The 13,831-nt window shown below is 33.4% G+C and overlaps 2 protein-coding genes across 2 annotated transcripts; one reads left to right on the forward strand and one right to left on the reverse strand.

The window, feature by feature from the left end:
* Nucleotides 1–1,027: 1,027 nt before the first annotated feature.
* LOC103494779 (WD repeat-containing protein GTS1) lies at nucleotides 1,028–5,552 on the forward strand. Its single transcript, XM_008456134.3, is given in 10 exon segments — nucleotides 1,028–1,164; nucleotides 1,278–1,434; nucleotides 1,521–1,728; nucleotides 1,818–1,913; nucleotides 2,175–2,249; nucleotides 3,108–3,218; nucleotides 3,674–3,765; nucleotides 4,021–4,105; nucleotides 5,030–5,086; nucleotides 5,088–5,552. Coding segments are annotated over 9 exon segments (1,176 nt in total). The 5' UTR covers nucleotides 1,028–1,164; nucleotides 1,278–1,294; the 3' UTR covers nucleotides 5,400–5,552.
* A 1,547-nt stretch (nucleotides 5,553–7,099) lies between these two features.
* Nucleotides 7,100–9,907, reverse strand: LOC103494781 (pentatricopeptide repeat-containing protein At4g14050, mitochondrial). The gene has a single exon (XM_008456136.3). It carries the CDS (start codon nucleotides 9,696–9,698, stop codon nucleotides 7,863–7,865), a length of 1,836 nt encoding a protein of 611 aa, XP_008454358.2. The 5' UTR covers nucleotides 9,699–9,907; the 3' UTR covers nucleotides 7,100–7,862.
* Nucleotides 9,908–13,831: the final 3,924 nt, after the last annotated feature.

Genomic DNA, 13,831 nt, shown 5'->3' on the forward strand with positions numbered 1-13,831 from the left:
AGTAGCCCATATCAGTTGGGCCTTGATGGGGGGCAATGCATGCAGCCCAAGTGAGGAGAGTGCTTCCAACTTTTTTTACTTTTTAAGAATAAACCCAATTAATGAATTGTAACAACCAAGAATATTTTCATATTTATAGATATATTTTAAAAGTAAGTGAATATATTTTATCTCATAGTCTCGTAGAAGGAATACTTAGCCTTAGTTTGAAAATTTTAAAATAATAATTACCGTAAAACGTGATTTAGAAAATCAGCTCGAATATGGAGAGTTGTTTGATAAATTTAAAATTTAAATGCGAAATAGTGAAATAGTATCACCAAATATAAATTATAAATTTAATTTTAGACGAGAAAAACTTTTTTTTTTTTAAACTTCGATCTTAAAATCAATAAAGCATCGTAGGATTCATTATAGACATGAGGTTACGTTTCTATAAAATCAATCTTATATGTAATCTTGTTACATCTGTCGTCTAATGTAAAATTGAACCAATAAATTGAATGTCTATTGGACCAGTGAGAGGATGAGACCTTTTGTTTAACTTATGAAGTCAGCACTTACGAAAACAACTTCTTTAATATTCCTAGAAACGAGTATGAGTGAATTTTATCTTGTACGCTATGTTTCCAGTCATCTAGCAAGTCTTACCCCTAAAATGGAAGATTTGTTGAACTACCGTCGCCAAAATGTAATTAAGATTGAATTACATGTGTCATCGAATTCAAAATAGTCAGTTTTATAACGTAAATGATGTTATGAAGTAAAAGTTACTATTTCATGGTCCGATCTTATAATATAATAAACGATGGACTGCATGAATATAGATATAGTCAAGACTATACGTAATCATTCTTAAAATGGTATAAAAATGATAGAATAATGTTTGTTTTCATCATTCTTATTTCCGTTTGTTCATTGAAATTGAGAAAAGAAGGAGTATTTTTGAATGATAGTTTTCCACATTCTAATAAAATAGAATTGAATTGAAGGGTTTAACGCAACGATTATCAAAATATCATTTTTCAATATGATTAGCATTTATTCTTGACTATGGAATTGGAAAATCTTGAAAACGACGTCGTTAGTTGTTGTAACCCTAACAGTTAATCAATTGGAGCGAACTGGTTGGAAGATTTCAGTGGCGCGCCTCCGGCTCCAACGGTTGGTTCAGTTTACCCATTGATTTTCATCTAAACCCTAAAACCCTTCACCCGATTTCTATACTTTCTTCACCAACTTGTTCCTAATTTTGCTCTGTTTTCAAGCGTACACAGAGAAGAGAAGTAAGAGAATGGAATCCATTGATATGGATGTCGAGGATCACGTCAATGCTGATTCCACTTCAAATTCCAGCTCCTTCAAGCGCTTTGGACTCAAGAATTCCATTCAAACCAACTTCGGTGATGATTACGTTTTTCATATCGCCCCCAAGTAAGAATTTTATTTTCCAACCGGGTCTGTCGTTTTTAATTTTTGTCTGGGTAATGAAGGGTTTTGTTCTTTGTTCCTTTTTGAAGTGTGGATTGGACGTCAATGGCGGTGTCGTTATCTTCCAATGTTGTGAAGCTATACTCGCCAGTCACTGGTCAGTACTATGGAGAGTGCAGAGGTCACACTGGAACAATTAATCAAATTTCCTTCTCTGTTCCCTCAACCCCTCATGTTTTGCATTCTTGTTCTTCTGATGGAACTATCAAATCTTGGGATATCCGGACTTTTCAGCAGGTTTGTTTTTTTGTCTCTGGTTATTACTTTTTATTCATTTTTTCGTCTGGGAATTTGGGTCACGCTCCTCTCGTCTGCTGCAATTGCAGGTTTCATCCATTAGTGCTGGCCCTTCTCAGGAGATCTTCAGCTTTGCCTATGGAGGATCAAATACGAGTCTTCTTGCTGCGGGTTGTAAATCTCAGGTGGGTTTAATTTGGCAAACACGTTACTTTTGTCATAGTTATGCAAAGACTTACTACACACATTTTAAAGTTCATAAACCTATTCGACAAAAAATCGAAGATTTACTATCGAAGCATGCAAGTTCAAGGACCAAATTTATAGTTTAACCATTAATTTATAGAGGAATTTAAAAGTATGAGATATTTCAATTGACGAGTCTAGAGTCATTAGGGAAGAAAATTCTTGTGATATAATTGTACTTACACGATGATGTTACTCAGATTCTCTTTTGGGATTGGAGGAACAGAAAGCAAGTCGCATGCTTGGAGGACTCTCATGTGGAAGATGTCACTCAGGTTCTTCCTGATGCTTGTGCAATGTGCCTTGTATATGGTGATTACCACTGGAGATTGCCCATGATATAATTTTGATAATATTCAGTACTTGCTCTAATTTAATAGAGTTTAATGTGTACCTGCTCAAATTAAACTAAGATGTGGTTGCGGTGGTATGGTTCAACATGTGTATGTTTTTTCCATTTGGGATTTTCTGTAAAAGATTTTTCCTCAAAATTGAAAAATGTTTTCTGTCTTCATTAGAAGGACGATGCATTTCTCCAAACTACTGCTTTGTTTACCCCAAAGACATTATAAAAACATGGCTCAGATTCTTGCTAGGAAATTGGTTTGATTGTTAACTTTGCATACAAATAGTATGTAACATCGATTTGTTTGTATAGCAATAATACTCAAGTTATTGACTACCATAAAAACGATCAGGAGAAGGGTGATTTCCATGATGGTGCCACAAGCACTGTATTAAAATTGGATGGAAAATTTTCAAATATATAATACTTAGAGACGTAACAAATGCTTTTGATTTTCTTTGAAAACATGTTGGAAAGTAAAAACTTTGGTACGAATGTTTTGGTGGCTATAGAAAAGAATTAAATGCTGCATTTTATGGCAATTAAGGCTTTGTCCTATTTTGCGTTCCTTTTATCATGTTATGCTCGTTCTGTCTTATTTATACTTCTGGTTTCTTATGATAAAGTGTTAGATATAATTTAAAATATGTGGTCATAACTTTGCTTAAATTTACCTTTCTTTTATACTCCCTCTCCTTAGGATTTCAATTTTGTTATATATTTTCCTTCCGATATAATCTTGTTAGTGCATGCAATTCTTCTCATCTAATTTCACTTTTGTTAATAGGTTCACTTTGTTCCGGGCCATCAAGGCAAGCTTGCTTCTGCTTCCGTGGATGGGTTGGTTTGTATATTTGACACTAATGGGGATATTGATGATGATGATCATATGGATTCTGTAAGGAGCCATTATTATCTCTATGTTATTTGCATAGATACTCTTCTGACTGAACTGAATTGCATCGGATAGGTTCCTCTTGTTTTAGGTGCACGTGCTTTGCTTGAAAATTTAGAATGTTATAGCCTACAGCATATTGGAATTCTTCATGGTGACTAATCCATACGGCCATTTAATGTCTCTATTTTAATGGGATGAGTCAGCATAATTTTGTTTATTGTACCTCCTACACACACGCGCGGGATACAAATTTTAAAAACTAAAAATCTGTACCGTGTTCTGTTTGACTATTCCTCTACTCTACCATGATGCCTAAGTGTTTTCGCTGTTGAAGTTTGGTTGTCCTTGTTATATTATTTGATTTTAACTTAAATTCTTAGTAACAAATTTTTTCAATGGGTATTCAAACTCAATTCTACAGATATTTGATTCGAGCTACCCTAATGATCATGTAGGTCATTAATGTGGGAACTTCAGTTGGTAAGATTGGATTTTATGGAGAAAATTATAGAAAGTTGTGGTGCTTGACTCACATTGAAACTTTGAGGTACCAATCTTCTTTTCTAAACACCACCAGCTCAACTATGACAATGAAAGTGTAGCTATTTCTTCCCTCTGTTTGAGGATTCACTATTCTTTCTTGATTGCAAATTTTTTAGCCATTGTGATACTAGTGCATCCTTATTTTGAATTTTCCAACAGCTGTCTCATTTTCTTTCCGTTACACAGATGGAAAATTTATCTTTCGAGTTACTTTTCTATTTATCTAATGCTGAAGTTTTAAATAAATGGCCAATGGTAGCTTATGGGACTGGACAGATGGGAGAAATGAAGCAGATATCACAGATGCTCGCACACTAGCTTCCAACAGTTGGATAATGGGTCATGTGAGTTCTTCTATCACATCTTTTTTTCATGAATCAGTGAACCTATGCACCCTTCTTCTACATTCACTCAGTAATGATTTGTACTTAACGAAAAAAAAATTCATAGAATGAAGTCGACAGAAAGAGTTTGATTATAATTTAAAAGGTTATTTACATTGAATTAACAAGCGTGGGAACTCCCCCTAAGATGCTTCTGTCTTGATATTTTATTTAAAGTAAGGATATCAAAACTGAACCGTGTTTATTTTGTTTGAACAAGAAACTTCTCATTGGTATACCAAAAGTTGAAAGTGGTTAAAAGTTTAATAGATACAAACATCCAAAGGGAGTGAAAAAAAAAATTAAAAACAGCAAATATGCCCATAAAGAGAACAACCATGCCCAAGAACTTTTCACATACCTAAAAAAATTCACCCCTATCGTAAGTGACTGTTATGAACTTTTGCTATCATTTTGAGGAAGTTGAGAAAATTAGGGAGGGCCTTCAAATCAGCTGCTATAGCTTTTACTTTGTTCCAGAAATGACGGAATGAGCACCGCCAAGCTGTTTTTTGTATTGGAGAAGAATCTCTAACTACTTTTGAAGATATTTTACTCTGCAAAGAACTATTTCATGACGAATCAATTCTAGCTTTCCATCAAGTCGTGCAGTCCAAATGGAAAGTTTATCCGGAATTGTAACCATGTTTATTAAAATTGATAGCCTTTTGTCCTTGGCATAGTTGTGGTTCTGCTTGAGATTTGCTGATTTCAGTAATACTACCTTACTGGGTGATCATTAAAACAGAAAGGAAACAAGTAACTATTTCTAGTGTCTTGAGATAATAGATAATACAGACTAGATATAACCACCCCATCAATACATAGACTAGATACAGCCGGCGGTGCATACATGTTATACCAATTTCCTTCCTTCTTTGGCAGGTTGATTATTTAGTTGATTGTCACTACTCAAAAGAAGGCTGTAGATTGTGGGTCCTCGGGGGGTACCAACGATGGCACCGTAGGGTACTTCCCAATCAACCTTTGTAACGGGAAAAATGCAATCGAATCACCAGACGTTGTCCTTGAGGGTGGCCACATTGGCGTCGTTAGAAGTGTCTTGCCCACGACAAACATATTGGGTGGATTTTCACAGAGCCAAGGTGTGTTTGGATGGACAGGTGGCGAAGATGGGCGTTTATGTTGTTGGTCTTCAGATGATTCTCATGAAATGAATCGATCCTGGATTTCAAGCACACTAGTTATCAAATCGCCTGGTGGTCGGAGGAAAAATAGACACCAACCTTACTAAAGATCAACAAATGTTTTTTGTGTGTTTGATCATGCAATCTCACCATGTTTCTGTAGCTGTATTTATCACATCATTTTACCTCCCAACCCCTCAATTTGATGTTTTTGACTTGTCTCTTTATGGGAGTATTATATGAAAAATGGGTTAAAATTACATACTTAGTTCTATACTTTCCATCGTTTCATTTTTAAGAATTCTCAATACTTTGGATTGCATCTTAGAATGTTAGTTGAAGTAAAAATAGATGCATTGCCGTTGATAATTTGACTTTGGAGATGCGTAGTTTAAATAACTGAAAAGGGTAATCTAATATTGGAAAAATATGTCGACTGCTGTTCGTATTAACATGAAAGCAACACTCACCCATGGACTTTTTGTAAAGCCTGTTGAAAGAGCAATGATCATGGAGACGTATTAAAGGATATGATCATCGATTGTTAGGCTCAAATTTCTTGTCAGGCTTTTGTTAAGAATTATGACATTCTACATGTTTTAGTTGGACTTTTTACACGACTTAAGATAGCAAAGATTCAACGATCATTTTTTCTTTCACTTATAAGATTGTATAGGGTCAGTATGCAACATGTTGATCCAAGAGAGGAAGGACCATTTTCTGTGTTGAAAGTCAATGTTTGATCGATTGAAGTAAACCATGGGGTATTATTAGTTCTCGTAACATCTTCATTGTAATTTCAATTTATATTATTTTCGTGCCTAGTTAGTGCTTTTAAAAAAATATATATTAAAGATGGTGATTGAGATGATGGAGACGCTTCTTTAATTGAGATACATTAAAGATGGTAGTTGAAACGATAGAGACTGTTTTCTTTAATTGAGATATATTAAAGATGGTGGTTGAAAAGATAAACACTAAGAAGATAGATTTGTTTCTTTAATGTTTTATTTTGACTTTTGATTTCTTTAGATTAAATAAATTACAATCCCTAAAAAAATATATAAAGTCTTTTATCCTATCAAATGTGATTCACTTTTTATTGAAACATGAACTCTCTTGTTTGAGACGTTCCTTTGGAAATTTGAGCATCAATTATTTCAATTTCTAAATTTTACGACATAATGCATTTGAACTATTAATCTAACCTTGATTAGGTTTATTGTCGAGTGAATCGATTTAGAACAAGATTTTCGAACCTTTCTTCTAGATTTTTTATCTTAAGAGATAATATATTCTAGTCTTATGTTTTGGTTGATCCAAATCTTGCATAAAATGTGTTAGTTTCTTTTAAGAGTTCTTGCTTTAACAAAAGCTTGAATCATTGTGTTAGAAGATTAGGTTTGCCTCATCACCACTCTCTCTTTTCGAGGGTCCCTTTGGCCCGAGACTATAAGACACCCAAGCTCTAATTTCCTCTAATTTTGCAGCATCGTGCATCTCATGTTTGCTACACTCAAGCTCGCCGTTAACCTTTCTTAATTTCTTGATTATCTTATTCTACTGTCCTCATATACATTAAAATTGAAGTTAAACAAATGTTATGATACCAAACAATGGTTTAAAAAAAAAAAAAACTTATTATTTCATATTTGTGAATATGGCGAGTTTAGTTATTTTAAAAAATTGCTTAATTTTACTACTATTTAGTTGGAAAACATTGTGGTTTACTTCATGCAATTCAATACAAATTTTGAACTAACAATATTTTTATATTTTCATTGTATCAAGTTTTTTAAATATGAAATTTTAAAATGCAGAATTAAACTAAATAAAAAAAATTATGATTTATAAATATAATATCAAATACATTTTAAACTGTGGTTTGAACCAAAATCAAAATTCTAAAACTACTACCAAACACATCTTAAATCAAGCATCTTCCTGCGTACATTCGAGTGAATACTCCATATAACAAATCCAGTTTTGACTATGCCAAAGGTGCTATTTTTCCTCTTCTTGATAGGATTCACATCATGTCAAAGTGGCTTGAAGGGTTCATTGATTAGTAATCCTCGAATGTTAGTACGGTCGAGAGCATGGTCTTTCGTCTCCAGTTTGCCAAATATAAGTACTATTAGGATCGGCAGCTTCTTCTCATTTCTTAATTTATCTCCCTCAGATGTGAAAATCTCATCCTTTATATGAATCCTTCAAGTTATCAGGCTTTATTAATTTGATTGTGGCTAAATGTTGGCTTCCTTAATGCAGAATTTACAATATGAGCCTTTAAAGGTCAGTGGTTGAAGGGAAAGGCAAAAGTCCTTTAGAAGAATTCAAGCTGTTTTATGGATGATTTGGCTTCAAAGGAACAACAAAATATGCAAAGAAATTCTAAGTTACTAACATGATTTGGTAATTTCTCTACTTCTGTTAGCAATATGGCTTGGTAACCCCCCACCCCACAGACCCAGAATACATAAAAGTGCGTAGAAGAACTTCATTTCGTACCTTTTTGGGCAAAGAATTTTTGAGATAAGTAGAAGAGGATCCCGCGAAATTACCTAGAGTCACCAGAAATCATTGCAAGAACATTTTCCTTCCTTGAAATGATGATATCTTGTGGCGTCGCGGACCACAATTTCTCTTTTCACAATATCACTAATAAATTTCAAAACATTATGACAATCTCCACAAATGCGAAGATTTTTCACTATTCGAATAATCGTCCCAGGAACAGCCTTGAGAAGTCCATAAGCCACAGCCAATCTCTCACTGTGCCAAAATAGCTGCTTTTCCTTCTCTTGTTGCTCTATGTCATACAAAACAAAGCTAGTGTTAGGAACATAGCCTCTTTTTCTCATTTCTGCATCCAAATCCTTCAGTAGATTGAAAATCTCATTCTTCATAGGATGATCACAACTCTCCCCAGCATGAAATACTTGGCTATCCTTTCCAAAGTCGATACTACTATAACCTGGTTTCTTTCTTACTTCCATAGAATTCATCAGCTTTCTCACCTTTGAAACACTTTCCCACATTTCAGCTCCAGCATAAACATTTGATAAGAGTATGTATGTTGAAGGATCTTCAGGTTTTAAATCCAACAAACGATCAGCAATTCGAACTCCCATTTCCAGATTATTATGTCTCTTGCATGCACTCAATAACGATGCCCATGTAGGCTCATCGGGTTTAAATGGTATTTCGTTGAGTAGATTCTCGGCCTCATCAAGGTGTCCGGAGCGACTCAGGAGATCCAATAAACATGTGTAGTGCTGGAGAGAAGGATTGATACTATAATCAGTTGTCATAGACCTAAATAATTCGCGACCTCTACTAACTAGTCCGGCGTGACTGCAAGCATAAAGTAATCCAACGAAAGTCACTTCATTCGGCTTTATTCTGGAAAGAACCATCTCATCATATAATGTTAATGCCTCCTCTGCTTTGCCATGTTGAGCAGTCCCAACTATGATTGAAGTCCAAGAAATCACATCCTTTCGTGGCATTCTATAAAAAATATCCTTAGCTGCTAATATGTCACTACATTTAGCATACATATCCACGAGTGCATTACTTATAAACAAACAAGACTCAAAGCCAAGAGCTATAACCAAGCCATGAATTTGCTTCCCAAGCTCCAGGAGAGCCAAATTTGCACAACCTCCAACAACACTTGAAAGAACCAAAGGGTCTACAATATCAATTCCTTCTCTCCTCATCTCATTAAACAAAGAAAACGAGAAAATTCCATGCCCACTTTGAATCAACCCCGAAATCAAAGCAGTCCAAGAGAACAAGTTTCTCACAGGAACTTGCAGAAAAAGGTCCATAGCCTCGCATTTTCTCCCACTTCTAGCATACCCAGAAATCATAGAAGTCCAAGAAACGGAATTCTTAAACAATATGGAATCAAAAACGGCCCGAGCATCATCGGGTTGCCCACATTTAGTATACATATCAATCAAAGACGACTTAACTACCTCATCATCACAAAAAAAAGATAGCATAAACCGAGCATGAACTTGCTTACCTAGCCGCAAATACCCTAAACTGGAGCAGGCTCTGACAATGCAGGCGAAGACAAAGTGATCAGGCTGCAACCCATCATTCGTAAACATGATGTTAAGCATTGAAAGGGTCCGTCGGGGAATAAGGGCTTTATTATGGGCGGTGAGAATCGAGGCCCAGGAGACATGGTCTCTGTGGGGCATTTCATCGAACAGTTGGAGGGCTTGTGGAATGAGACCGCATTTGCCATATACATCCAAAAGGGTGTTTGAAAGAAGGCTGGATTTGTCGAAACCAGCTTTGATAATCTGAGAATGGAGTTTTCCGGCGGCTGATGCGGATTGGCGTCTGGCGCAGAGTTGGAGTTGGTGAAGAAAATGAGAAATATTCATACATCACTGTTGTAGCTCTGCAGTTTTAACCTTAATCACAAGATTTCTCCATAAAATCGTAAGAATAGTTGAAAGGAACAATCTTAAACTCGTGAAGATGAAATGTTGCTCGACTAAGAGTGTAAAATTGGGTAGCCCGAAAATAATCATATGGCAAGCGGGAAATCTATATACTCCTTTGCTTCTTTGAAAATTGTAATTTTATTGTGTTGTATCTTTGGTTTAATTTTTCGATTGCAATGAAAATGTCCTCATAATCGAAAATATTATTATCATATTAAAAATGAAATGACTTACTCAAGAAGTTTCACTACCGACTCTCAACATTTTTTACAATTGTTTGGGTTTTCTCTCATTTCCTTTGTTTCTTTTAGGTATTTTCCTAGACTATTTAGGTTCTTATATAAAGATCTCGATCGAGTTGTTTTATATTTGTCACGAGATTAGTATGGAGTTTCAAATCTTTCACCTTAAATATTTAGAGAATCTATTTGAAATTATTGCACGAAAAAATTTATAGTGCACACAACTAGCCGAAAATAGTTCGATGAAATTGAAACCATCTTGAAGATGTGAATTATGGTCGATATATATATCTAACCAAAACACAATCCTCCAAATAAATGAAAGCTTAACTAAGTTCAAAGTACAATTTGCCTTAAATGTTGAAGGGTGTTTAGGAAGCATCACATGTGAACCTATTTGAAGAACATGAGGGACCATGGACCCTCCAAATTCTTAGTTTAAATAATTAGTATTAACTTATTTTTAATCAATGATTCATTGTAAAATATAATTTTTAATAAATCACACACACATATATACAATGGAAAATTGTTTTAATTATTTTTTAGTTTATTTTCACTTTTTAGTATAAGACTACGAGTAAAAAAAACCTTTTAAGTATAACAGGTGCCATGAGTTATTTTTTATATATTTATTTTTATCATCCGATTCAATTTCTCTAACAAAAAAATTAATGAAACTCTCTTCGTGTCATGAAAAATCATATAAATAAAACACGTATTATCAATTAACCTTGACAAAATTTAGTTTTTTTTTTTTATTGAATTAATTAAACTTAGATTGTGTTTACCAATCTGTAAAGGTAATAAATTAATGGTAATTTAAAAAGTGTATCCCACATTTAAATAATTACACTTGTTGTGTGTTTACCTTATGTTATGTAATCGTAATAAATGTGAGATTCATTTCTAATTATGTAATCAAAGAACATAATGCAATTAAGGAATCGAGGGTGTACAACCTGATTGTGTTTGAAGTTTAACATGAGGCTCACCAACCATTATCGTTATAATTAATGTTACTATATTAGAATTATGAATTTAACATTTTTATTATTACTGTTATTATTATTGTTATCGATAAAGTCCAGTGATAACCGTTACAGGTAACAACAATAATAACTATAATTATGACAAATTATCTCTAGCGGTAATGGAATATACTAACAATGAGTGTGATAATTTTATAATTCTAAGTAAAAGAGGTAAAAGGAAAAAACAATCAAATATTGTTTGCAATCCATATTTATTACAAATTGATCCATGCAAAATTTTCATTGCAATTACACCACTTTGCATTACAATTTGGTAAACATAACCCTAATTAAAAAGTCTTTAATTCACTAACTAATTATCCTTACATAACTGATCTAATTAAATGATGATTAATATCTTTAATTATCAATTAACATTGATTTTTAATTGTAGTCTCAGATTATAACATTTTATCAATACGAGTGTAGTTTAACTGATACAATACTATTAACTTCGAGTTCAGAAGTTTGATTCTACATCCTACACTTTAATTGCAATGTTTCCGTAAAAAAAAAAAAAAATTAACATTTACGGTTTCGTGATGGTTTATCTCAATCGCAGTAGCTATACTATCTTTTAGTCATCCTCTTGAGAGAGGAAGTTGGGAAAGTGATGACCACACATTTTTAGATTAGGGTTGAAGCATAAGGAACCTTACAAAATGATCTCTCGTTAGAATGAAACAAACAAAAATACATAAAGGGAAAAGGGACCATTGAGAAACATTATCTCCAAAAAAAAAAAAATACAATATGATGAAACACACCACAACAAAACATTTCCACTAATGAGACAAAAACCAAAACACAAATCTTTGCCTTCTTACTAAAACTTAAATTTCTTTTACCAAACTAATTAACTTCTTTTTTTTTTCTTTTTACAATTTTTTAGATAAAATCGTTGCAATCACACGTAATGGTCTCTCTCCAACCCTGATTACAATAACACCCTTTCAAAGCTACGGACGATTCATATCATTTTTTTTAAAGTAAAAAATACGAAAAGAATTTAACTAAAGCTAGCACACCATGTCTAAGTGTTTCGAATTGGGACACGACTTAAAACTAAAAACATACTCCCATAAGAGTCGATCATAACTTTTTTTTAATTTTTTCGTCGATGCGGAATAAAACTACACTTCTGATATTTTACTAAAAACTCAATTTGAACTATTACTTAAGTTTGAAAAGTAACGTTTGATAAAATATATATTGACTCAAAAAACACACTATTTGGTGACCGAAATAAGGGTTATTAGTTTTTTTTTCTTTCGAATGGAGTGTCGTACAAGTATTTGGTTCTTGTAGGAAAAAGAAATCTCTTTTATCTAATTGTGAAACCAGTGATAATAAAAAAAAAAATATTTGGATGCATCTAAAAAATGCACTTATTTTTGTAAATCTTTTCTCACCACTCACACAAAAGATTCAGAAAAAAATATGTTTGATCACGAATTTTCAGAAATATGTGAAATTGGTCCCTAAAGTTTCAAAATTGCCACTTTAATCCTTGAATTTTTAAGAATAAGTTTAAAAGGTCTCTTCCCACTGACACATCGGTTAAAACCCAAATAGATTTATTTGGGTGTGATTTGCCTTAGTGACAAAGATTGATATATAGGATTATTTACAAACATTTTCTAAAAAATAAAAATTTTGTTATTAACCCAAGTGAAAAGAAAAGTGATTGTTCATAGTTATATCCACATATTTACACACCGACACAAGCGAACAAAGGAAGCTATCGTTGATGCTTAAATATAAAGTAACTGTTCATATTCCATACAAGCAGAAAAGAAAAAAGAGAAAGAAAGCAGCAGTTTCAATTGATTGGAAGTAGAATGACATCTTACGTTAATTCTTCTTCTTTATTTTGATGGAAATTCAACGTTGTCAAATGAGTGAAATTACATTAACTAAACTATCCATAGTTTTTTTGTAATTACTTACATACTTGTACAAGAAAAGCACTAATTTCTTCCATGTCAGTCGTGAGGAAGAAGTAGGGTACCAATGTATAGTGAACACTAAATTAAACAAGTATGCCTTTGCATTGCAAGGTGTTATGTACTAAGCACATGACACAATATTTGAGTTTGAAGATAAAACAGTTTTCGATTACAGTTTATGTACCAAATTTATCTCTTTCTAGCTACCTGTGTAGAAACCTTTTACTAATAGTTCTCGAATAATTTAGGTCAATGTATGAAATATATTTGTGACAATCCTTTTAACACCTTTCTAAATATATTTGTGAACTTTGTGAGATAGAATAAGAAAGTAAATATTCAAACCCTACGTTAGAAGACTTGCCGATGGATGGAGAATACCTCTATGATGAACTCACATAATTTACTCTCAAACTCAATAAGTACAAAATCAACTTAACAACATTATTGGCCACAACAATAAATGAAATACTCTAAAATACATAATATTCAAGTTGACAACCGGCCTCGCGTTGCACTTTCGAAAAATAATTAGGCATGGAAGAAAACAAAAACGAAAACCAAATGAAATTTTCACATGAGAGGAAATAATCTTGAGAAAAGCGTGCTGAGAAGATTGACTCTCAATGAAAAAAGATAATTGAAGTTTGAACCAAAATAGCCAATCGACTTTGGCCTCGATCAAGGACAAAGGACCTTCTCTATGTAATGACTAAACATACTGTAGCCTATTTGGACTGGGTCGAAAATCCAAATCAACCAATCTCCCCTAAGCCTCACACTAAGGATAAATCATGTCAACCTTCTCCATTTGACATGCTAGCTGGACAAAGAGAAATACTAAC

Source organism: Cucumis melo, chromosome 7, assembly GCF_025177605.1.
Source record: "Cucumis melo cultivar AY chromosome 7, USDA_Cmelo_AY_1.0, whole genome shotgun sequence".
In the NCBI taxonomy this organism is placed as follows: Eukaryota; Viridiplantae; Streptophyta; class Magnoliopsida; order Cucurbitales; family Cucurbitaceae; genus Cucumis; species Cucumis melo.

Bases quoted from the DNA above. Each gene is read 5' to 3' on its own strand.
- LOC103494781 (XM_008456136.3), bottom strand. From the start codon at position 9,698: ATGAATATTTCTCATTTTCTTCACCAACTCCAACTCTGCGCCAGACGC.